Source organism: Peromyscus leucopus, chromosome X (assembly GCF_004664715.2).
Source record: "Peromyscus leucopus breed LL Stock chromosome X, UCI_PerLeu_2.1, whole genome shotgun sequence".
Taxonomy (NCBI): domain Eukaryota; kingdom Metazoa; phylum Chordata; class Mammalia; order Rodentia; family Cricetidae; genus Peromyscus; species Peromyscus leucopus.
Window position 1 is genome coordinate 33,847,535 of NC_051083.1, and position 22,727 is coordinate 33,870,261.

Here is a 22,727-nt window from a genome sequence, read left to right on the forward strand (position 1 = left end):
ATGCAAGCTTCATGAAAGTTCTAGGAGATGAACATTGTCGTTTCATTATTTAGGGGATGAGGCCATGGAAGCTCAGAAAGGTTAAGCAACTTGCCCAAGGGCATGGCGCTACTAAGTGGTTGGGCCAGGACTGGAGACCAGCTGGACTAGCTCCAGAGTCCAGCTACTACGCTGCCTCTCCATGTGCCTGTTGCTAGGTTTCCAAAGATTAGTTCTGCTTGGGAGTAAGTCCAGGAAATTGTTGAGAAAGTAACTTCAGGCCAGACTAATCAGCCATGGTTTGCATGATAGGAAGACAAGACCAGATTGAGAAGGGCATGCAAAATGATGTAATCCGTGTGTGATGGGAGTAGCCCTTAGTTTCTTGACCTTAGATGTCCTAGACTCCAGAGCTGTGAGAAATAGATGCCTCTTGTTTCCAAGTTCCCCACCATGGACTGGGTCCACTAGCCTGTTACCCTCCATAACACAACTTAAATGGCTTATGTATATAATTGTATATATAACTCATATACTTAATAACTGCCACCCACTCCCCTTCCCTGCCAGATCACAAGTTCCCCAGGAGCACAGAGACACTGTCCATTAGCCACTGTCTCAGGTTCCTTCAGAGACTCGATTATAAGGAGGGGTTCAACATGTATTGTTCAGTGAATGAAGGTGTCTTAATTAGTGTTTCTGTTGCTGTGATACGCATCATGACCAAAAGCAACTTGAGGAGGAAATGGTTGATTTCATATCACAGTTTACAGTCCATTGTATGTGGTTAATAAGTCCCTTTATTTATTTATTTTTTTCAAGACAGGCTTTTTCTGCGTAGCCTTGGCTGTCCTAAAACTAGCTCTGTAGACCAGGCTGGCCTTGAACTCACAGAGATCCGCCTGCCTCTGCCTCCTGATTGCTGGGATTAAAGGTGTGTGCCACCACAGCCCAGCAATAAATCCCCTTTTAACATGTGACACTTCACTGTTTGTTTTAATATTGTCCATTGTTTAGTCAAATACTAGGTCATCTGTCCTTAGCATTTCTTGCATCATTTTTATTCAAAAGGTGTTCTTTATTCTTTTTATTTTTTTAATTTTCAATTAAAATGTAATTATATCATTTCCCCTTTCATCTCCTCCCCACAACTTCTCTCATGGCCCCCACTCCTCATGGCTTCTTTTTTTTATTTTATATATGAATAAATACACACATACAACTTGTTGAGTCCTTTTAGTGGTGCGCAAATATATATGTTTTTGAGGCTGACCACTTGGGATTGGATAATGAATTAGGGTGCCCATTCCCTGGGGAAGATTAATTCTCCCTCTGTCATCAGTTACCAATTGCCTGTAACTCTTCATCTAGGGGTGGGGTTCCAAACCTAGGTGGGTTGTTAACTGGGGTTAGCATCATGTAGGTCTTGTTTAGGTGGCCACATTGTTGAGACTTCATAGGTGGAGCTTCCCTGTCTATCTAGAAGACACACACAACAGACTTCCTGGCTTCTGGCTTTTAGAATCTTTCCACCCCCTCTTCCACAATGTTCCCAGAACCTTAAGTGTAGGGATGATGTTACAGATGTAGCGATTGGGACTGGGCTCCCGATAGTCAGTTCTCTGCATTTTGATCAGTGATGCCTTTCTGTTATGGACTCTGTCTGCTGCAAAAAGAATCTTCTTTGATGAGGGGTAAGAGCCTCATGTAATTCCTGTACTTTTTTTTTTTTTTTAACCAGGAAGATTGCTGCATCCTTCAGCTGGTAGAAGTTTGAGTGGGTTCCCTTCTTGGTTTGGAGGCTAGAACAATTCACAAGCATCGAGGCCACTTCATCTCCTGTTAGGACATGCCATGGGTTGAGTTCCCAGTTCTCAATATGACCCCATGTTCCAAAGTCTTTCTACAATGGGATCTGTGGTCTCTTTAGGGGTTATGAGACGGGGGAGGGGGCATTAAAACAGTATAATTTTTTATGGTAATGGAACAAACTATTTCTCATCAACCATTTCTTTGCCTTTTGTCGAGTATGTATACAAAGGCAGAGAAAAGGCATGATTCTTTTTCTTTACCAGTTGCCAGAAGAATTATTATTGATCAGATCTTTGCTTCTAGGACTTTCTGAGGATATAGTTAAGACCACTCAACTTTGACTTCTTGGTGTTTTGTGATTCTTCCTTTATGCCGAAAATCATGGTTCCTAATGACATTTTTTTGAGATAGGATCTCATGTTGTCTATCTGTTGTCATTAGCTGAAGATGACCTTGAACTTCTCACCTTCCTGTCTCCAAAGTCCAAGTGCTGGGATTACAGGCTTGAACCATCGTGACAGTTTTATGCATTCTTGGGAACTGAACCCAGGACTTCTTGTATGCTAGGCAATAACTCTACTACCAATTAGCTATATTCCAAGCCCCAATGAAATTAACATAATTATGCCCACTTTGTGTATGCACGCGCACACACATGCAAGAATACATTTGAGTGTCTGCCTGTATTTAGCTTCAGATAATAACTGATGGGGTAGGGGTAGCCTTGGATTTAATCACCAGCACCAATAATAAAATCTAATGGGATCCCACCCCTAGATAAAGAACCACTGACACCTAATGACTTCTGAGAGAGAGAAAATTAGCCTTTCCCAGGGATGAGTTCTCTAACTGGTTATCCAATGCAAAGTGGTCATCTCTGAAATCATACACAAGCCACACTAAATGGACTTATCAGATTGTATTTAAATTTTTTGCATATGTGTAACAATAATAATAATAATAAAAGAGACCATCAATTAGAGGGAGGAGACATGAGAAAAATTGGAGGGAGAACAGGGAAGGTGGAGAGAAGGGATCTAATTATATTTTAACTTATAATTTTTCAATAAAAATGTAATTATTGAAGGCAACCTGTTCTACATAGAGTTCTAGGATAGCCAGGGCTACATAGTAAGACCCTGTCTCAATAGCAACAACAACAATAACAATAATTAATGGTAAGTGATAATAGTTTATATATATATTTATATTTATTGTGTATTTACTATTATATATTATATCAATATAAAACAGTGTATATAATATTTTCCCACTGAGGAGGAGGTATAGCCACTTTGTATTAAGTAACTCGTGGTCTCTCTCTGTAGGTTATGCCAGCAGCTTCATATATGATTATATTGGTTTGTTGCATTTTATTGCCATTTTATTTTATTGTGTGCTATGGTTGTGTAAAGCCTTCACATATCTGTTCTGCTATCATAAAGGCCTCTAGACCTAATCCCTCTCGCAGCATGGTGCCAGCACATTAAAGACAGTTCTGAACGCTGACTTTTCTAGTTTGGATTGTTCTGTTTTCCGGTGGGGCTAGGAGGGGAGACAACCACGAGCACATTAAGGGCTGTGGAGCACAGAGTAAGTCCCGAGTGAGTATTGGTTGTTGACACGAATGCAGCCATGTTCAGGATCCCATGCCTTGGACCCGTGGGTGTGGTAAAGCCTTCCCCAGATGAGGCTCAGAAGGACAGCAAAGCTTTTCTCTGGCAGAAGTGCAAGTGTTGCCAGATGTATACAGAAACTGTCAACCACAGCTTCCTCCTCCTGGATGACTGTAGCCTAAGACTGCTCCCCTAAGAGACCTCCTATTCATCTGTGTACCATAAGTCCTATTCCTTATTCATCTGCGTCCCATATCCCCACTGCTCTGATTCAGATGTACAAAATAAACACACTGAGGTTCCAGGTTGCTGTTGCAGCTGCTGAGCTCCATCAAGATGAGAAAACCTACCAGATCCCAGCTTTTCTGTTATGTGTATCTGTCTTTCCCCCATTCCCTCATCACCCCAGTTAGGTCAATTCCCAGAGCTGTGCAAGGCGTGGCAAAGGATCATGGGTTGCCTAAAATTCAGCTTGATTAAGAACTTTAAGGACATTTGCAAAGAAAAAGTCAACAACAGAAACATACAGGATCTGTAAATGGCCATAGAAACCCACCATAAACTGGAGAGTGCCGGGAGAAGGATTAGAAAGCAAAGTCCCTCGTTTCCAATTTCATCCAAGATGAAGGGCCTTCCTTCCTCAAGACTTTCTCTTCCTTAGGTTCCTGCCTTGGGCAATTCTTTCTTCCTCTCCCTGACCCCCCTTACATAGGCCAGGTCCCTTTGTGAATGTTTTAGCACATATGGTATTACTGTAGCCCACAGTTAACCACAATTACAATCTGTTCCCACTTGCTAGTGTCACAAAGCACCTCTCCCTTTCAGTTTCTGCGCATGTGTGCACGTGCCTGTGTATGGGTGTGTACATCAAAGGACAAATAACCGGGATCAGTGCTCTCCTTCCACATGTACCTAGGGATTGAATTTATGTCCTCAGACTTGGTGGCAAGTGTCTTTACCTGTTGAGCCATCTCCATGTAATTTTTGCAAAGAAAAGAGTAACAAACGTACTACAGTTATTAAACCACTAGTTCCCTTGTTTCTCCATGGTAGTTTCTCTAAGGCATTAACCTTGGCAATGATAAATTTCTTATTGGAAGCTATCTTGTGATAATACAAAGGTCTTGTTTCTCATTTTTTTCAGCCATTAGTTTTAGCATCTATTGATAATTCTTACCTGCAATGGTGACTACATCTTTACCATGTGATGATTCCCACCCTCTCAGTCTGTGTATATTTGCGTGTGTACACACATGTGGAGGTCAGAGGATGATGTCGTGTCTTCCTCACTTACTCCTCATTTTTTTGTTTGAGGCATGGTCTCTTACTTACCCCAGAGATTACCAATCAGCTAGACCGACTGACCGGCGAATGCCAGGGAGCCTCCGGTCTGCTTCTCCAGCTCCAGGATTCCCAGCCCCAGCGGCTCAGCCCCATTATTTCCAGCATTTCTTTTACAACAATGAATTGGAATTCCTTTGTAAGGAAACGTTGCTCCCTTCTCTTACTCAGTTATGTAGTTGTGAAGGATTCGTGGCTCTTTCTTTCCCATGGGTTATAATGTACCACAATCAGCACATATTTCATCTTTTATCCTCTGCGGATGACCGACCAGGACAGAGCAGATGACCAAGATGTCAGTTCAAGGAAGAGGGGAAAAATCAGTCAAAGCACGAGGGACCTTGTAAGAACTTTAGGTATTTTCTCCTTCCATGCTGCATTGACCAGGGGGATCAGAAATTCAAATAGTACAGTACCTTTTATCCTGAGTTCCCTAGGGACCTCACGGAAATGGTACCTGGCATTTGAGTGGAAAAGTCAACCTCTGTTTCTCTGATCCAATGATAATTTGAAGTTAACTTGTCAGTCAGCATAAAGTCCTACACTGTGGCTAATACAGTCTAAACTTTGAGGAATCATCTGCACATTTCCCTTGTTCTCTTAAAGTCGTGTGTTCTAATCTTTCTAGTGTTTGGGTAACAATGACAAACAGAGATACGGGAATCTGCCTTTTCCCAAGCATAACAGACAGAACAACTGCTTGTCTAAAACTGAGGCCCCCATGAAAAGAAGCAAGCTAACAGAAAGTCAAAGAACAAACAAGTGCTAAGGCGGCACTCTTATACTTCTATGGTCAATTATTAATATTTGCTTTCACTTACTTATTTTTATTTTTGAGACAGTCTCTCGTTAAGTAGCCCAAACTTGCCTTGAACTAAGTAGCCAGCCTGACCTCCAACTGTAGGTATCATCTTACCCCAGCCGCGCTAGAGAAGGAATGACAGGCATGTGCCACCACACCCAGGAACATCCAACATTTAACTGTTAGATCTGATTTTGTTATTCTCACTCAAGTCAACAAGGGCAACATTTTGCAAGGCTGTGTGATCTTTCAAAAGACAAATTAGGGGCAGAACCGTTTCTAGAAACCAGATGGTCAGTCTTTCAGGCTCTGACACCGCGGCTTTTCTGTGTACTGGGACAAGGCTGTACAGCTGCACCACCAGCCCGACTGGGCGAACAACAGGACCCGCCTTCCCCCCCTTTTTCGCTGGCTTGTGATGCAGAGTGCAAGAGAAAGGGCAGGCCTCCCTGAACCCCCACTTTCCCACGCAGGCGCCCTGGGGTTCCCTCCCCCCTCACCCGCTAGCCGCATGGTGACGGAAGGCGCCCACACCCCACCGCTTTTTTGGTTAATTCTTTAATGGGCGGTCGCAGGCTCCTTAGATGGGCGGGGTCTTCGCCGGCAGCCATTCTGATTGGCCCGCAGACTGGCGCGGCGTGTGATGTCGTTCCGACTCCGTCACTGCGTTTAGGGCGTGGTCTCGGCTCCGGGCGCCTCAAGGAGACTTGGGGACGCCCGAACCACTCCTTTTGAGTGCCCGGGTGCCGCGGCCACCGCGTGGGTCTGCTGCGCTCCATGAGGAAGATGCTCGCCGCTGTGTCCCGCGTGTTGGCAGGCGCTGCGCAGAAGCCGGTGAGGCCGCCTGATCCCGGGAGGCTGGGGTGGGGCTCGAGCCAGCCCGAGGAGGGGCGGGAGGAGGGCGGGCCGGACCCTCGGAGCGCGCGGCCGGGTGTCGGGGACGAGCTACGGAGCTCGCGTGGGCCCCCTGAGCGGTGCGTGTCGCCACGGCCCCGGGAGGGGCGGCTTGAGGACGGGCCCGCTCCGCCGCGCCTCCCCCAGTCCCCGCTGGCAGAGCTTCTCGCCGGTTCCCCAGCAGCGCCCCAGAACCGCCGGTTGCTTTAGGGACACCGGGAGGCGGAGCTTGGGTTTTCTCCAGCCTCCATGGGCTCCGCTGACTTGTACTCTCCTTGTAATAGCTCTTGGCCGAGAAGCCACGTAAGATGAAATACAGAGCTCCTAGTCCCGGGAGTCGGAGGTTCCGTGCACACCCCGACTAAATCATTTACTAGGCTTGAGCCCTTACCAAGTACCAACAAGAAGCAGAGAGTTTTTTTTTTTTTTTTTTAATCGTCCCAGGGCCCAGTTTCCTCATCTCTATAATGGAGATACTAAGAACGCTACCTCATGGGATTATCTCGACTCGGGGAGTTGGCGCGTGTGCCAACCTTTTCTGCCTGGCACCTGGCATGTACGGGTGCCCAGCTGGGTGAGCGTTTGTGGATCACCAGTGCTTGGTTCTAAGTAGGGTTCAGACGGGGTCAGGCTCACGGAAAACGAATTTCCTCCACTCCCTGCTCGTCTGAGCTTGTATTTGGCAGTCGATTTTAGAGCAATCGGGCATAACCCAGAGGAAGCCGCCTTTACCCTTAAACACACAGAGGCTTAGAGTTCAAAGTAGCGAAGGAAAACAGCAATGGTTTTCGGAGGGTAGGGATTAGAGGTTAAGACTTAACTTATGGCCCCGGCTTTAAAAGGTGTCTAACACCTAAGTTTTTAGCATTTTGACCTCTAGCCACACAGAGGTTGCGTTTTCTTGGTTAACTTCCATCAGGCTTTGACTTGTAATTCTGGTTTTATTGATTTCTTAAGGATTTGATGCAGTTCTGCCTCGTTTAGGGAGGCTGTGGAAAGGTTGAAAGTGTACTTCTCTAGGACTTCCATTAAGTAATGGAAAAACACCGTTTGACTGAGTAAATGCTGTATTCATGTTTGAATTGCTAGTAAAGCATACTTCTTAATGTGTCTTTGCATATGTGTATGACATTTATTGAGTTCTTAGTATATGCCCTGAATTCGGCCAGAATCTTCACGGGTGTTAAAACTTCATTATTAATTTTTAATTGGTTTGAGAACGAGTTTCCTGTGTGTGTGTAGAAATCGTTAGTTGAAATTTGTTTGTAGCGTGGACCCTGGACATGAAATAAAGTTGAAAACTAGAAGAAGCTTTGTTCCCCATAGCTCTTACTAAATCGAAGTTTCAAGAAATTGAATTAGAATCTGAAATCAGTACAAAATCCTACCTTCCATTTTTAAGACAGGTGCTCCTATTTTGTAGCATAGAGGGCAATAGGAGGCTGAGAACACCCTTAAATCATTGTTAGAAGCTAACCTTAGGTGTATTGCTTTGTCTGAAAGTCAAGTTTACCATTTCCTTTATTAACCTTACAGGAGGAAAAAATTGAGTTCTAGAGTTGAATTCACCATAGAAAGAACCTAGTTACTTTCTCACTTGGTGGTGGTATGGTGTAAACTCTCCAGTAGCTGGCTTTTTATTTTTTTTTAATTAATTAATTTTTTTTTTTGAGACAAGGTCTTACACTATGTCTCCCAGGCTGGCCTGAAACTCAGATCTGCTCACCTTCTCCGCCTCCTGACTGCTTGCATTAAAATCTGTGTCACCACATCCGGCATGCTAGGGGGGGAGGGGGGAGACGAGCTTGACCTGTCTTTGTCTCTGTGTCTCTGTCTCTTTCTGTAAGGGGCTCACTGTAGCTCTGGCTGGCCTCCAATCACAGAGATCTGTCTGTCTTTGCCTTCTGCTTGCTAGGATCAAAGGTGTCCTCACCATGCCTGGCTGTTAGTTTTCTTTGTTACTAAATTTGCTAATTAGCAACCATTCCTGAAGCCTTTCTGAATGTTGAACAAAGTTTCACCTTTAATCTCAGAGTAGACCACTAAACTCTAATGTATCTTTTTTTTATGGTTTTCAATTCTAAGTAATTGCAGATTTCTTTTTTATTTCAGCCTATGTAACACAAAATAGCTCCATTTTTGGTTTCTCATATTATACATGTGAGAAGACTTTAAGCCTTGCAAAAAGATCCTTCCTTGCAAAGAGTAAGCAGTGGCTAGTTAAACTTGTATGACTAGAGCTGCCGTGGCCAAAGATACTTAGGGGAGGGAAGAAGGATTAGGCATTTGCTTTTTGATAGCTGAGATACTATGCCTAAAGTTAATCCCCTATCCTCCTCTGAGGCCGCTGCCTGCTTTGTACCTTTCCACCCTTTTTTAATTATTTCTGCCCTTAAAATTAGGGAAGTGTGGGTTTTTCTTTTCTTGAATAAGTTGTTGAAGGTCTCCAAGGAGTTTCATGAGAGGCTGAAGTGTAGCTCAGAGATGGAACATGCACACACATACAGCATATGCAAGGTCCTGCATTCAATCTCCAGCACTCCAAACCACCCCCCCCCCCGCCCCAAGAAAACCCAACAGGAATCCCATTTAAAGAGAATTCCTTTTGGGTTTTTTTTGTTTGTTTTGTTTTGTTTTGTATTTCTTCCTCACAGGATTTCTCTGTGTAGCCTGGCTGTCTTAGTACTCAAACCAGGCTGGCCTCAAACTCAGAGAGATCCACCCACCTCTGTTTCCTGAGTGCTGGGATTAAAGGCGTGTGTCACCATGCCTGGCTCTATAAACTTTATCTTTGAGAAAGAACTTTATCTTTGCTACCAGTGCCTGGCTGTTTTGTGAATGAAAAAAATAAAAAGGAAAGGCCATGACTGCTCCTAGGTATGGTGGAGGAGTTTATTGTAGACATGTGAGAGAGCGTAGTCAGAGGCAGGGACATCTGGGAGAGTCCAGAGTGAACATGACCAGACTGAGCAGGGCCATGTGGGGAGAGGGAGAGGGGGAAGGAAAGAGAGAGGAACCTGGTGAGGCAGCCAGGAGGCAAAGGTACAAAAAGCGTGAGTAATCACAATGTCTGGATTATGTAGGGAAGAGCCTCTGGGGGAAGGGCAGCTCAGTCCCTGGGCTGGAGAGTTCTGGGTAGAGGGCTGGGGACTGAGGGCTGCTGGGAGAACCTGGCAGGCAGGTCCAGCTTTGATATGTTAATAGGTACCTCAGCGTTTAGGGGCGGGGTGTTGAAATTTAAGCTTAGTCTCTGCCTTAGATTGTTCCCCAAACTAGTTTCTGTAGTTGTTTCTAGAAGCTTATTTTGCAATAGAGTAGCTATTTCTGGCTCTACAAAATAATTTTAACTGCCAGGAAAAGAGCACAATCATTTGTTTGCTACTTGGCTGGTCTCAGGTTTAGTTTTTTCTGCGTTTTATCATTTTAAGATAGCTATGTTACACGTTCTCTCGACCTCTGATTTAACTGAAGCATCCCTCACTGGTATTTAGTTAGATTCTCCGTTACCTTTTTGGCTTTCTCAGATAACAGTAGAGCAGTTACCATATTGTGCCCTCCCCACCTTGTGTCCACGGCTTTGCAAATTTCCCTGGTTTCAGTTACCTGTTGTCAGATGTGGTCTGAATATTCTCCCAGAAAAGTCTCAGAGAGAAAGAACTGATGAGTTTTAGTCTGTGTGCTATTCTGACTGGAATGACACGGTCTTATACTGTCCTGAGTAGGATGTAAATCATCCCTTTGGCCAGGTGTCCACTCTGTCTACTCCACCCGTACCCAGTTGTTCCTCACCAGGAGTCGTCCTTGATTATCATCAGATAATCGGGCTCCTTAGTGTCACAGTCCTTGCACATGGAATTAAGTGTTAGCAGTGGTTTGAAGACATCTACTGGGGGTCTAAGACTATACCCCGTGCATAGATAGTAGAGGCTACTGCATGCCTGTAATTCCAGCACTGGGAGGTGGAGGCAATCGAACAGAGGGGGTGGGTAAGTCGATCTTAACTCTCCCTGTTGGCATGTACACTTGGAGGTATAGCTCTCCTGCTGACCTTAATTCTTCACCAAGGTCAAGTCCAGTGCTGCAAGGTGTATTGGGTTACAGATTAAACATGCCTTTTTATGGGATCTGATAAATATGCTTCACGCCTCCAGGAAAAGAAATGATACTAGTTTACAAGGTATGTGGAAATGTGGCTAGAACAGAAAAATTGTGTTTTTGTGGAATAGCACATAGAATGTTATTGTTGTACTAGAGTTTGTTCAGTTGTGAGGGTAGAAAGGAATCATTAACTCTAAGTAGTAATAGCTACTCAAACCAGTAAGGGGAATACTGTTTTTTAAGAGAACATTCTTCAGTTGTGGGGCTTCAAGAGGAGCCTTCTCAAGATTTAGACTGCTCCTGTTACAGAATGGCTGGCCCATGTCCATTGCTTTTAACAAGCATCAACATGACTAAGTTTTTTTTTTTTTCCTTCATGGGTTATACCCATGTCATAGAAAAGTAGCTTGCCTTAAATAGGGATTAACAGATAGTTTTATTTGAAGTATTTTCAAATAAGCCTTTAAAAGCCCACACGTAGCCTAGTTTCTTCAATTTGACTGTTAATTGTTGGTCTCGCTGCTTTGAAAACAGTGGAAAGTGGATAGGTTTGGCGCTGGGCCACCTTCCTTTCTGCTTTCCGATAGTGATATGGCTGCATTTAAAATCCATGGTTTAAGCATGGAGTCATGCTAGTAATGACTCTGGACAGTAAAAAACAAAAGTAATGACTTTATTTGCATCTTTTTGTTTTCTAGGCAAGCAGAGTGCTAGTAGCTTCCCGTAATTTTGCAAATGATGCTACATTTGAGATTAAGGTAAGAGGTGTTTCACTTTGTTTCTAGTTTCTTCACAGGTACAGTCCGATATAGTTTCACCTTCAAGGGGTATTCTGATACTGGTGCTTTGAAGGTGGGGTCACTTTCTTTAGAATATTCTAGAATCAAGTGTTCAGAGAAGTTTAGCAAGAATAACTTGCTGGTAGTTTAAGGGAGAGAGGCTTTAAAAATCTCCTGGCAGGGTTGTCCACCCTCTTGACTTTGTGACATGGCATCTACATATATGTATCCTGGCACATGGTCCTTCTTGAGCCAGAGGTTGGCTGTACCTGGGGTATGGGGTGGGATTCAGTGGAACGGTTGAGGATGACAAATTTAAGGAATCAGAAGCATTTTGAAGCAGCACTGTTTTTGTTTTTGTTTTAAAGACAGAGTTTCCTGGAGTCGGGGTTAGTCTCCAACTCTATCTAGCAAAGGATAACCTGGAACTCTTGCTCCTCCTGCCCTCAAGTGATGGGATCAAGGCGCTTTATCACACAGTATCCTTGAAGCACTGCTGAGGCAGGCGTTTCTTTGCTGTGGTTGAAGTTGTGTTTTATTAGTGTGGAGTTGGATCTTAGAATGAGTCGGCGGTATTCGTGGAGTAGTAACCAGAGGATGACCACCTTTCCATTTCAGAAATGTGACCTTCATCGGCTAGAAGAGGGCCCTCCAGTCACCACAGTGCTCACCAGAGAGGATGGCCTCAAGTACTACCGGATGATGCAGACTGTGCGGCGAATGGAGCTCAAGGCAGATCAGCTGTATAAACAGAAGATTATTCGTGGTTTCTGTCACTTGTGTGACGGGCAGGTAAGTGGCAGGTTTGGTAAAGCCATGCATGTCATTAGGAAGGTTTCTTTCTGTATGTCTTCTTTCCCCTGCCATCTCTTTACTTTCCCTTAAATCTAGACTTTTAAAATGGAAAAGCCACCATTTATTGACTTGTTTTGTTGTGCGTGGGTATGTATGTGCCACCCTTGTGTGTGTGTGTGGGGGGGGGCAAGAGGACAGCCTGCAGGATTTGGTTCTTCCCTTCTACCATATGGGTTCCGGGGATCGAACTCAGGCTGTCCGGCCGGCTTAGCAAACCCACTCACTCCCTGAGTTCTCTCTGCGTGTCTGCCCTCCCGCTGTCCAAGCTGGCCTGCAACTCCTGGAACTTGACAAGGCTGCTTCATCCCCCAGAATGCTGGGCTTGTAGGCATGAGCCACCACACTGAGCCTTAAATATGGTTTCTGTTTACTGGTTTCCACCCTGCTTCTTGGGTCAGAAGGATTTGTAGTAGGGATTTCAGAATAAAAACTAGAAAGCTAGGACCCACTATGAATTGTAGGCATAAGAATTCATTCACACCTAGTATTTCTGAATCTTCTGTTCTTCGAATTTTACAGTTTTAAATTTGCTGGAACCCCACTCCTGTACTGCGTGCATTTTGGGGTAAAAGGGCTATTTTGTTGTTTTATGGGTGTGTGTTTTAGTTACTTCCTTTCGTGATAAAACAGCTAACAGAAGCAACATAAGGAAGTGTTTCCTTTAGCTCACAGCTTGCAGGTGCAGTCCGCCTTGGTGAGGGAAGTCGTAGCAGTGGGAACTGAGGTAGCTGGTCACATTGACTCTGCAGTCAGGAAGCAGGGGTGGGAAAGCTGCTGCTCCCCTTGCTTTCTCCTTTTTTATTCAGTCTGGAATCCTAGGCTATGGGGATAGTGCCATCCTCATGGAGGGTGGGTCTTCCCACTCCTGCCCAAGAAACTTCTTCACAGACCTGCCCAGAGGTCTCCTAGGTCACCGTGGGTTAATACCCATCTAGTTCTTCCATTCTCTTTTCTCTTCCCCTCTTGTGCCCTGGAAGTCCCGGTATATAAAAGGGAGGGTCCGAGCTAAATTGTGTCCACCTCTCCTAGGCAGTGTCTCCTTGTGGAATTTACCATAAGTCAGGAGACTTGCATGTGGGCTGTTATCATTGTTAGTCCACCTGGGACTAACAATGGGTGCCCATCTGGGTGGTGTTTCCTGTAGTCCTTGAAAGTGGCTAAGAGATAATCTGATTCCAGAGAAAGCCTTTCCTGAGGCTGTTCTCCAAATACCTGGAATGTGTATGTCCAGAGAGTGATCAGTTTACACTGTTAGTCCTTCTTAGGTGAAAGTCAATTGGAAAAACTATGAAGGCACACATGATTTTCATAACAGAATACAGCTGATATATAACAAGCCAAGTAACACCAAAAACTCCTTGGGATTTGGCTTCCTCTGGAGGAATTCCCTGATCCCTCCAGGTAGTGACTTTGCCATAACCAGCTGAGTTCTTTTGATATTCCTGCGGCCCGCAGCAAAATACTTTTGTTGGGACAATGGCCCTGGTCAGATGTAAGCGAATGAAGAATAAACACAGCTGGGGAAATTTATCCAATTACCCCAGATATATAAGGAGAGTTGTGCCTAGTTAATGATTAGTCACACCTTGAAGGAAAAGCCGAATAGGGGAAACTCCAATAGCACACAAGAAATTCATTGCAGGATACAGCTAATCCATTCAAAAGCAAACATCACCCAGACTCCTTAAGTCTTGGTTTTCCTCTGGAAAAGTCCATAACTTTTTCCAGGTAATAGCTTTGCCAATATCAGCTGAATTCCTACTTCCTAATTCTGTGGCTGGCAGCAAGGTAGAATAAATGAGTGAAGTAAGCTATGTATAACAGAATCTGTACAATGGTAAGATGGGTGGGTCAGTGGAGAGTTGGGATGGTTCTGCCCCATCCAGAGATGCCATGACTTGGTTCCAGTCAGTGACTTACATGTTGAAACACAGAACTACGGCTTGTTTTTCATGCATTCTATCAATTTTTTAATGTTGACATGTGGCTGGTAGATGATATTGTAAAATTCTGTCCAGGCTAAAGGAAACAGCACATTTGTGGATTGGCTATAGCTTCTGGTTTGGGCCTTACCCTCGACTTTGTTTTTTGATGACAATTAGTCATTTTTTTTTGAGTTACTAATGACAGGTTTACTGATCCATGGGTTTTGTTTGTTTTTGGTCTGTTTGGGTTTTTTGAGACAGGGTTTCTTTGTATATCTCTGGTTGTCCTGGAACTCACACTGTAGCCCAGGCTGGCCTCAATCTCAGATCTGCCTGCCTCTGCCTCCCGAGTCCTGGGATTAAAGGTGTGTGCCACCACTGCCCAGCTTGATCTGTGGCTTTTTAAAATGTTGAATCTAATAGAAACTTGTTATTCAAAAATGAATAATGGCATTGCTTCAAGGTTCTTCTTGTCCTGCAGGAAGCCTGCTGTGTGGGCCTGGAGGCCGGCATAAACCCCACCGACCACCTCATCACAGCCTATCGAGCGCATGGCTTCACCTTCACTCGAGGCCTGTCTGTCCGAGCAATTCTTGCAGAGCTAACAGGTTTGCTGTGGATACACATAGAGGGATAGTGAATGGAGGAAGTTTTCAAATATCTCCCATTAAGTTGCTAAGCATTTAGGGTTAGTAGTTAAAAACAAACAAACAAACAAACAAACAAAAAACCTTAGAAGTTTCTTTATTTTTTGGTTTTTTGAGTCAGGGTTTCTCCGTGTAGTTTTGGTGCCTGTCCTGGATCATCTCACTCTGTAGACCAGGCTGGCCTCGAACTCATAGAGATCTGCTCTGCCTCCTGAGTGCTAGGACTAAAGGCGTGCGCCACTGCCGCCCGGTTTAGGAGTTTTGTTTTTGAAATATAAGCCTTCTGGTGTGTATCCTAGTACCTTTCTTGTGCCTTTGAATAAACTATTTATGAGGTCATCAGGCCTCTCAGGTGAAATTAGAAAAGCATAGCCCTGTCCAGTGGGATAAAGTTTGCTCTCACTAAACCATGAGAAAGCTAGCAGAGAAAGTCAGTTGGGTTGAAGTACTTTGTGAAATGTAGGCAGATTCTAGATAATCTGTTCAATATTCCTCTTTTCTGCTACCTTTTTGAACCTTCTATTTAGTGTGCCAGTGTAGAAGTCAGGTGTGTGTACTCCCTCTGAACCAGTGTCAAATACTGTGCTAACCTCTGAAGGTAACTGAGTGATTGGAGAGCAGGCACCACTGGATTAGTCTGACCTTCTTACCACAGACAGGGGGACCAGGACGAGTGTATGCCCCAGGGACGGGTGCTTAGACAATTGTGCGGTGGTTCCTGCTGTGTGTGGTTGGTTTTTCACGCGTGGGTGTGTGCTGCCGTTTCTAGGAAGAAGAGGAGGTTGTGCTAAAGGGAAAGGCGGATCGATGCACATGTACGCCAAGAACTTCTATGGGGGCAATGGCATCGTTGGAGCTCAGGTAGTTGAGGAAGAGCGCGTGCTCTTATACACTATCTGGTCCTGGCCGGTATCTTCAGGACCGTCTTCACCCGAGAGAACTCCTCTGAAGGATTTCAATAATTTGGGAGTTTGGTTTGTCTTTCCTTACCGCTTCTTGGCTTACCGTTTGAAGGATTAGTAAATAGATGTGGGTAGTGATTTAAAGTGGGTTCTTTGGGGTGTGTTTTAGGAGTAACAGTCTATAGCAGTGGGGCTAGCTGTCCCTTCACCTCTCTTTTTATATTTCAGTCCAACTAATGGCTCATCACCTCACTTCACTCTGACCTTCCCATAGGCAGAGCTAGCACTGGGGCCCAATTCCAAGAGAGGGCCCTGTTAAATTGACAGCCTAATAAAACCTCAGAAGCCTTACTTTCATCAATAGGAAGTCCTCATTCTCCTCACTGAATGAGAAGTGAAACATACACAGCAGCATGCACCAATATCCACTACAGTAGGTCTTCATTATCTATAGTATACATCTAGGGTTCCTTTTTGACCTTGTTGGGTGGAGAAATGTGAAGTAATATAGGATGTACTCATGTTTTGTTGCAAACAACAGGGTAGGTGGATGGTGACAGGTTGGGAATGAAGACTCGAAGCACTGGTTTAGCTTCCCAGATTCTCTGCAGGAATTGGAATTGAAATGCATTTTCACTCGGATTAATTTCTACAGTTCCTTTTTTGGTTGTTCTTCATGTTAGGTGCCCCTGGGAGCAGGGATTGCTCTGGCCTGCAAGTATAATGGAAAAGATGAGGTCTGTTTGACTTTATATGGTGATGGTGCTGCTAATCAGGTAAGTGCATCTCTTACTTTCTAATAAAAATTACTTTTATTTCCAAGTTGTGACTGGTCATATTTGGATTTACAAAGAAATGGCATATTGTTTATTAACTGAAATAGCACTCATGTGGCAGACCCATGGGAGATTTACCTTTTGGCATGGGTTACCAGAGCCTTGTAGGGGTACATTTCTGTGAGGAAGCGCCTCTTTGCTTTAATATGCTCTGTGGTGGAAGATTTTTGGTTTTTTTTTTGAGACAGGGTTTCTCTGTGTAGCTTTGGGCCATTCCTGGAACTCATTTTGTAGGCCAGGCAGGCCTTGAACTCAGAGATCTGCCTCCCAAATGGGAAGATTTTTTTAAATTTATTTTTTTTAAATCTATTTATTTCTAGTTTTGCCAGCATGTACGTTTGTGTACTGCAGATGTGCCTGGTGCCAGTGGAGGTCAGGTCCCCTGGAACTGGGGTTAAGGATGATTGTGAGCTGCCATGTGGGTGCTGGGAACTGAACTTGGGTCCTCTACAAGAGCAGCATGTGCTCTTAACAACTGAGCCGTAGGTCCAGCCTCACTTGTTAAATATGTAGCCCATTACAAACCAATAGTGTGATACAGAGACTCTTACTTTCTTGGACTCCAGGGCAATGTCAGATTCCCATCATGTCTGAACCTTGGCTCTTGGTTTCTTTGCTCATCCTGTCTTGGTCTCAGTAATCACCAGTCTCTGGAAGGCACTTAGTGAGACCCTGTTGTAGATGCTGAGTCTCAGATGCTGCTGGTTCACTCTGATTATCTGGTCCAGTGAGTGTCACAGATTAATAGCAGAGTGTAAAACTAATTGGAAGTTTAGCACTGAGTGCTTTTCCCTGTTCCTCTTGGCAGTGTGTTCTGTATTAGTAGAACCCCCCAAATGGGTACTAGTCGTACAGTACCTGCCACATTTCCCTACCATAGCCAGCACACGCTCCTTTCCCTCACCACCAGAAACATGTTACAAAGATGAGGCTGGCCCTTGCACAAGCTCTCTGTGTTAGGAAGAGCAACAACTGTTCGGAATGGTGAAAAAGTCTAGAGAGAGAAGCAGATTAAACCACTTGAACATTTCATATAATACTTTCAGGGTCAAATATTTGAAGCTTACAATATGGCAGCATTGTGGAAATTACCTTGTATTTTCATCTGTGAAAATAACCGCTATGGCATGGGGACGTCTGTCGAGAGAGCAGCGGCCAGCACAGATTACTACAAAAGAGGAGATTTTATTCCTGGACTGAGGGTAAGGCTCCTTATTGTAGAGACAGAACCATACCTACTGTCAGCTAGATGCTCTACAGTTTCATCACATTATGCCTGAATAGGTCATTAAAAGTTGAATGGGAGGGCAGGAGGTGTGGTTGGGTGGCTGAGCACTTAACTTGCCTACCATGTGGGAGGCCCTGGATTCCATTCATCAGCACCACAATAAAAGTGAAATGGATTTGGACAGTTTATTTACATTCTGCCCCTCCCACCTTTATTAACAGGTAGATGGAATGGATATCTTGTGTGTCCGAGAGGCAACAAAGTTTGCAGCTGCCTATTGTAGGTCTGGTAAGGTAAGATGAGATTGTTTTTTCATAGGCTTTTAGGTTAGAGGTTTATAATGACATTTACTTCACAGTTAAAGCCTTTTGGAGATACCCTGGGGTAATGACTAAATGAGCTCCCTGTGACAAGCAGAGTCCAATGAGGTAGCATGACCTTGGCTCATCTGGTAACCATTCCCCATTTCTCTATTCTTGTGTTTCCTTGCTATTTTGCCTGTCTTCGGTTTGTTTAATTATGTGTTCCCATCCCTCTATTAATCATAAGCCCCTTGAATGATCAAACTTGGAATCCCCACAATGCCGAATTTTGCTTATATAATAGGCATTCAAGTGCAGTCTGTCTTGCTGCTTTACCTGGCAGTGTATGGCAGTGAGGGAGAGGGAAACAGTGAGGCTAGCTTAAAAGGAGGCTCAAGTAGCTAAGTTTAACTAGTTGTTCTAAGCCCAGAAAACATGCCCCTGCAGTTTACTTTTGGTAAACTTGAGGATGAAACATGATATAAGTAGGTATTAAGAATCAGTCTGGGTGGTGGTGGCACACGCCTTTAATCCCAGCACTGGAGGTGGCAGAGGCAGGGGATCTTGTGAGTTCAAGGCCAGCCTGGACTACAGAGTGAGTTCCAGGACAGCCAGAGCTGATACCCGGAGAAACCCTGTCTTGAAAAACAAAACAAAACAAACAAAAAAACCCACCTCAACCAGTAAACTCTTGACAACTCAGCTGAATATATAGAAGATGGATAAGAATGTATTGGAGCCAGGCGGTGGTGGCACATGCCTTTAATCCCAGCACTCGGGAGGCAGAGCCAGGCAGATCTCTGAGTTTGAGGCCAGCCTGGTCTACAGAGCGAGATCCAGGACAGGTACCAAAACTACACAGAGAAACCCTGTGTATTGGATGTTGTGGGGATCTCCATTTGAGGTAACAGTTCTTGGCACACATCCCCATAGTCTTAACAATTTATGGGTCTGTTTTAGGGGCCCATCCTGATGGAACTACAGACTTATCGTTACCATGGACATAGTATGAGTGACCCTGGAGTCAGGTAAAATCATGGGGTATCTGAGTGTGATTCCCATGGTGGGTGGGCAGGCTTTGGGACACTTAAAGAAAATGGTAGAGTACATTATCATTGGCTGTTAGAACCAGATACAATTGTTTCACCGGCATCAAGGTGGTTGTTCTGAGTCTTGTCTGAAAGCAGCCTGAAGATCCCTACAATGTATGTATCCTTATGTGTTAGCATGACCTGTAATTTTAAATAATTATGTAACTAAATTGCAGTGTAGAACTACCAATGTAAAGCAGGTCTGATAAGAGGTTTGGGGGTCATTTAGTTTATGTGAGCACTACCCCAAATTCAGGCATGGCATATTCTACCTGAAGAGGATTAGATTTGAAAATCTCACTGGTAGGGCACATGGAGAGTTTAAGATGTCCCTTTTCCACTTAGCTCTAGCATGTAATTATGAATTAGCAGGCTTGAACAGTTAAAAGTAGTGAGTTTAGTCAAAGTTCAGCCCTTGTAGACTGGACTAAGGCAGCGGGTCTCAACTTGTTGGTCGCAACAACCCTTTCACAGGGGTTACATACCAGATAGTTATGATTCATAACAGTAGCAAAATGACAGTTATGAAGTAGTAATGAAAATAATGTTATGGTTGGGGTCACCACAACATGAGGAACTGTACTAAAGGGTCACAGCATTAGGAAGGTTGAGAACCACTGGACCATGGGAAACAGAACAAATTATATGGGAAGTGGATTTTGTGTAGTAACTGTCCCATCATATAGAACCCTTAAGTTTTTCCAAGTACAGGATAGGGAAGAGTAATCAGAAACCTGGTGTGTTTAGGGAGTTGCTGGCCATGCTGCTTTGGGGTCTTAGTAAGAAAGGCAAGGTGTAGATTTCTGCTTGGTCTGATGCTTCAGAGCCTATCATTCTCACCACTGCCAGCTCTCCCTTGCCCCATGCATGCAACAACTTGAGGTTAGAGGGGTAGAACCTGTGACCCTTTCTTCCAAATCAAAGAAGCAAATAAACTTGGCCCTTGTCAGAATACTAGTGAAGTCCCAAGTGACAGTAAATAACTAACTTGCCCCACAACGACATCAGGATTGGCTTGTTCCTCTCTTTTCAAAAATATATTACTATACTTCACTAAGCTGTCAGGTCACAGGCACTGTTCTTATGGGTCTGTCACTGCATCTCCCTTCTCTCTCCATACAGTTACCGCACTCGAGAAGAAATCCAGGAAGTAAGAAGTAAGAGCGACCCTATTATGCTTCTTAAGGATAGGATGGTGAACAGCAATCTTGCGAGTGTTGAAGAATTAAAGGTACAGTTGCTCTTGGAGGTTTAAGTCTGGTATTCAAGGTAGGTTCTCTGACCAGTTTCCCACACCTCACAAAGTGTCACTCCCGGGTGGCCAGAGAGGTGAGTTTTTCCAAACTCAGAAAGCATTCTGATGAGGGGCTATTGTTGAATCTGAAGTCGCACAGGGCTATTGATTTTTTGGTCTTGCTGCTGAGAAGAGTTGCAGGGCAAAGGATATGATATGGCTTAGTTGGTAAAAATGCTTGCTGTATAAATAAGGACTGGGGATCTGAGTCTGGATTCCCAACCCCCACATAAAATGGGCACAGTGGTGCATGTGGACAACTCTGGCTCTGGATAGAGGTGGAGACAGATTCTTCGAGGGTGCTGCCCAGCTGAGCTCTGTCTCAACAAATAAGGTGGGAAGTAGTAGATGACAATCTGATAGTAACCTCTGGCCTCTCAGAATTAAAGAGTTGAAAGGTAGGTCCCTGCCTCAGACTAAGCACATTTGTACAGAAACTATCTCCCCCTTTGTTTCTACAAATATCCTTTGCATTGTAATCCATACACTGTCTTTAAGTGTTGAAGAGCTACATATAATAGTAACAGGTTCTCAGACATTAAAATCATCATAATCTATGTGTTTAGGAGATTGATGTGGAAGTGAGAAAAGAAATCGAGGATGCTGCCCAGTTTGCTACAGCTGATCCAGAGCCACCCTTGGAGGAACTAGGCTATCACATCTACAGCAGTGATCCTCCCTTTGAAGTGCGTGGTGCCAACCAGTGGATCAAGTTCAAGTCAGTCAGTTAATGGGAGACTGAAATGGATGGCTGCTCATCGTCCACTGTAAGAACTCTGTGCTTTCAACTTTAAGGACATGAAATACCCAGACAAAAAGTCTTGAAAACATGTAAATTAAGGAAGAATAAGTTGCATGCAGTTTATATGTTGTTGTGTGCAGTGTATCCATGTGAATAAGAGTGTATTGGATTTGTATAGGATTTGAAATGAGTAATGCAGAGTTTATAACTTCCCCTCATCATATCCTACACCAGTTACTAAAAGGAACAACTCTGCCATTTTCTGTGGTGTGAGGCATGCTGGGATTAATGCAATGCACAGGTAGAGTAGCAGCCACCCTGCATTGTGGAGGCTGACGTCTGTTGGCAAAGGCTCTATATAATCATGTATTTTAAAATAAAGCTACTTCAAAGGTAAAATAATTTAATTTTCTCCATTTAGACATTTAACAAACATGAACTTGTACTCCCATTGCAAGGCACACTTTTTTCCTTTCACATTTAAGTATTATGCTTTATCTTTTCAGCAGTTGCTATAAGGTGTGTTGACTTATTAAATGACATAATCCTAAGAATTTAATATACTAGATCATGGTTGATGTTACATACAATTCTGTTTATAAACAAGGATGGTCTAAATTTATACGTGCTTGGATTAAATGAGCAAGGGTCCTTCTGTGTAAAGGCAGGATTTGTGTGTACAGGAACAGAAGCTTTGACCATAAGTAGGCAGGATATTTGCGGATTCGTCCAGCTTGGTTCAGTGTGAGGACTCCTGCGTTTGTCTTCTGTGCTGGGAGACTGCATGCCAGAGCCTACAGAGGACACCACCGCTGCAAAACAGGAGTTTCCATAAGAAAAGCAAACTTAGAAACAGCAACCTCCCAAGCAGGAGAAGCACTCATTTGATCTACAGGATTACATTTGCCAGCTACTCTTTCCAATATAATCTCTAACTTATTCAAGTGTGTTGTCTTTGTCTGGACCTGGTGCCATAGGAGTGTTGGTGGCTCTGTGTAGGGTGTGGGCATTTTAAACAAGAGTGAAAAGATAATTTCATTAAGATCGGAGGAAGCTACCAGCATTTTGTTTTTGTATTTCATTTAAAAATATTCACTAAGACCTATTATTCAAACCATTTGGAAGCTCTTACCGTAGTCTGAGGCACCTTAGGTCTTCCTTAGTAATGTTGTTGAGAATATCAGAAAGTGTATAATCCTCTTCAACAATCTGAAACAATGATTCAGTGTATGAGATAAGCAGCTTTTCAACAGTATCATAGGAATACTTTGATTTAGAAATTTACCTTTTCTATTGTACTGGCATCCACTCCTTGTAGTTGCAACCAGTCTATAAGTTCTCTGTCTGTCCCCAGTTCATCCGGGGGTGCCGGATTCTCCGTACCACCTAGAATGATTCCAGTTTTGTTTTATTGTATAGTAATGTATAACCATAAACTGCTTCAAAACTAACAAAGTGGATGTAATGACATATCCAAATAGAATGTAAATGTGATGTGAAAAGGAAATGAATTAAACTTTTTTGATTCAGCTACTTTTGTAATTCTTGGGTTCCCTTTCCAGAGTTATCTCTGTCTAGGGTAAG

The 22,727-nt window shown here is 43.8% G+C and overlaps 2 protein-coding genes across 2 annotated transcripts in view; one reads left to right on the plus strand and one right to left on the minus strand.

The window, feature by feature from the left end:
- The first annotated feature begins 6,216 nt into the window (after positions 1 to 6,216).
- On the plus strand, positions 6,217 to 22,673 carry Pdha1 (pyruvate dehydrogenase E1 subunit alpha 1). Its single transcript, XM_028873255.2, has 11 exons — positions 6,217 to 6,384; positions 11,241 to 11,300; positions 11,940 to 12,113; positions 14,583 to 14,709; positions 15,518 to 15,609; positions 16,334 to 16,426; positions 17,533 to 17,688; positions 17,936 to 18,007; positions 18,977 to 19,044; positions 20,230 to 20,338; positions 20,968 to 22,673. Exons 1-11 carry the CDS (start codon positions 6,328 to 6,330, stop codon positions 21,130 to 21,132), a joined length of 1,173 nt encoding a protein of 390 aa, XP_028729088.1. The 5' UTR covers positions 6,217 to 6,327; the 3' UTR covers positions 21,133 to 22,673.
- Positions 21,530 to 22,727, minus strand: part of Map3k15 (mitogen-activated protein kinase kinase kinase 15) — a 128,680-nt gene continuing 127,482 nt past the window's right edge. Inside the window, exons 27-29 of the mRNA XM_028873253.2 lie at positions 22,429 to 22,529; positions 22,276 to 22,352; positions 21,530 to 21,955 (exon numbers count right to left, since the gene is read on the minus strand). Coding sequence (XP_028729086.2) covers positions 21,883 to 21,955; positions 22,276 to 22,352; positions 22,429 to 22,529 — 251 coding nt within the window. The 3' untranslated portion in view covers positions 21,530 to 21,882. The remainder of the gene's footprint in view (positions 21,956 to 22,275; positions 22,353 to 22,428; positions 22,530 to 22,727) is intronic.

What these genes read in the sequence shown, in the direction of transcription:
- Pdha1 (XM_028873255.2), top strand. Translation starts at nt 6,328, where the DNA reads ATGAGGAAGATGCTCGCCGCTGTGTCCCGCGTGTTGGCAGGCGCTGCG. An exon ending in CCTATTGTAGGTCTGGTAAG is followed by an intron (nt 18,008 to 18,976) that starts GTAAGATGAGAT and finishes GGTCTGTTTTAG; the next exon opens with GGGCCCATCCTGATGGAACT. An exon ending in ATGAGTGACCCTGGAGTCAG is followed by an intron (nt 19,045 to 20,229) that starts GTAAAATCATGG and finishes CTCTCCATACAG; the next exon opens with TTACCGCACTCGAGAAGAAA.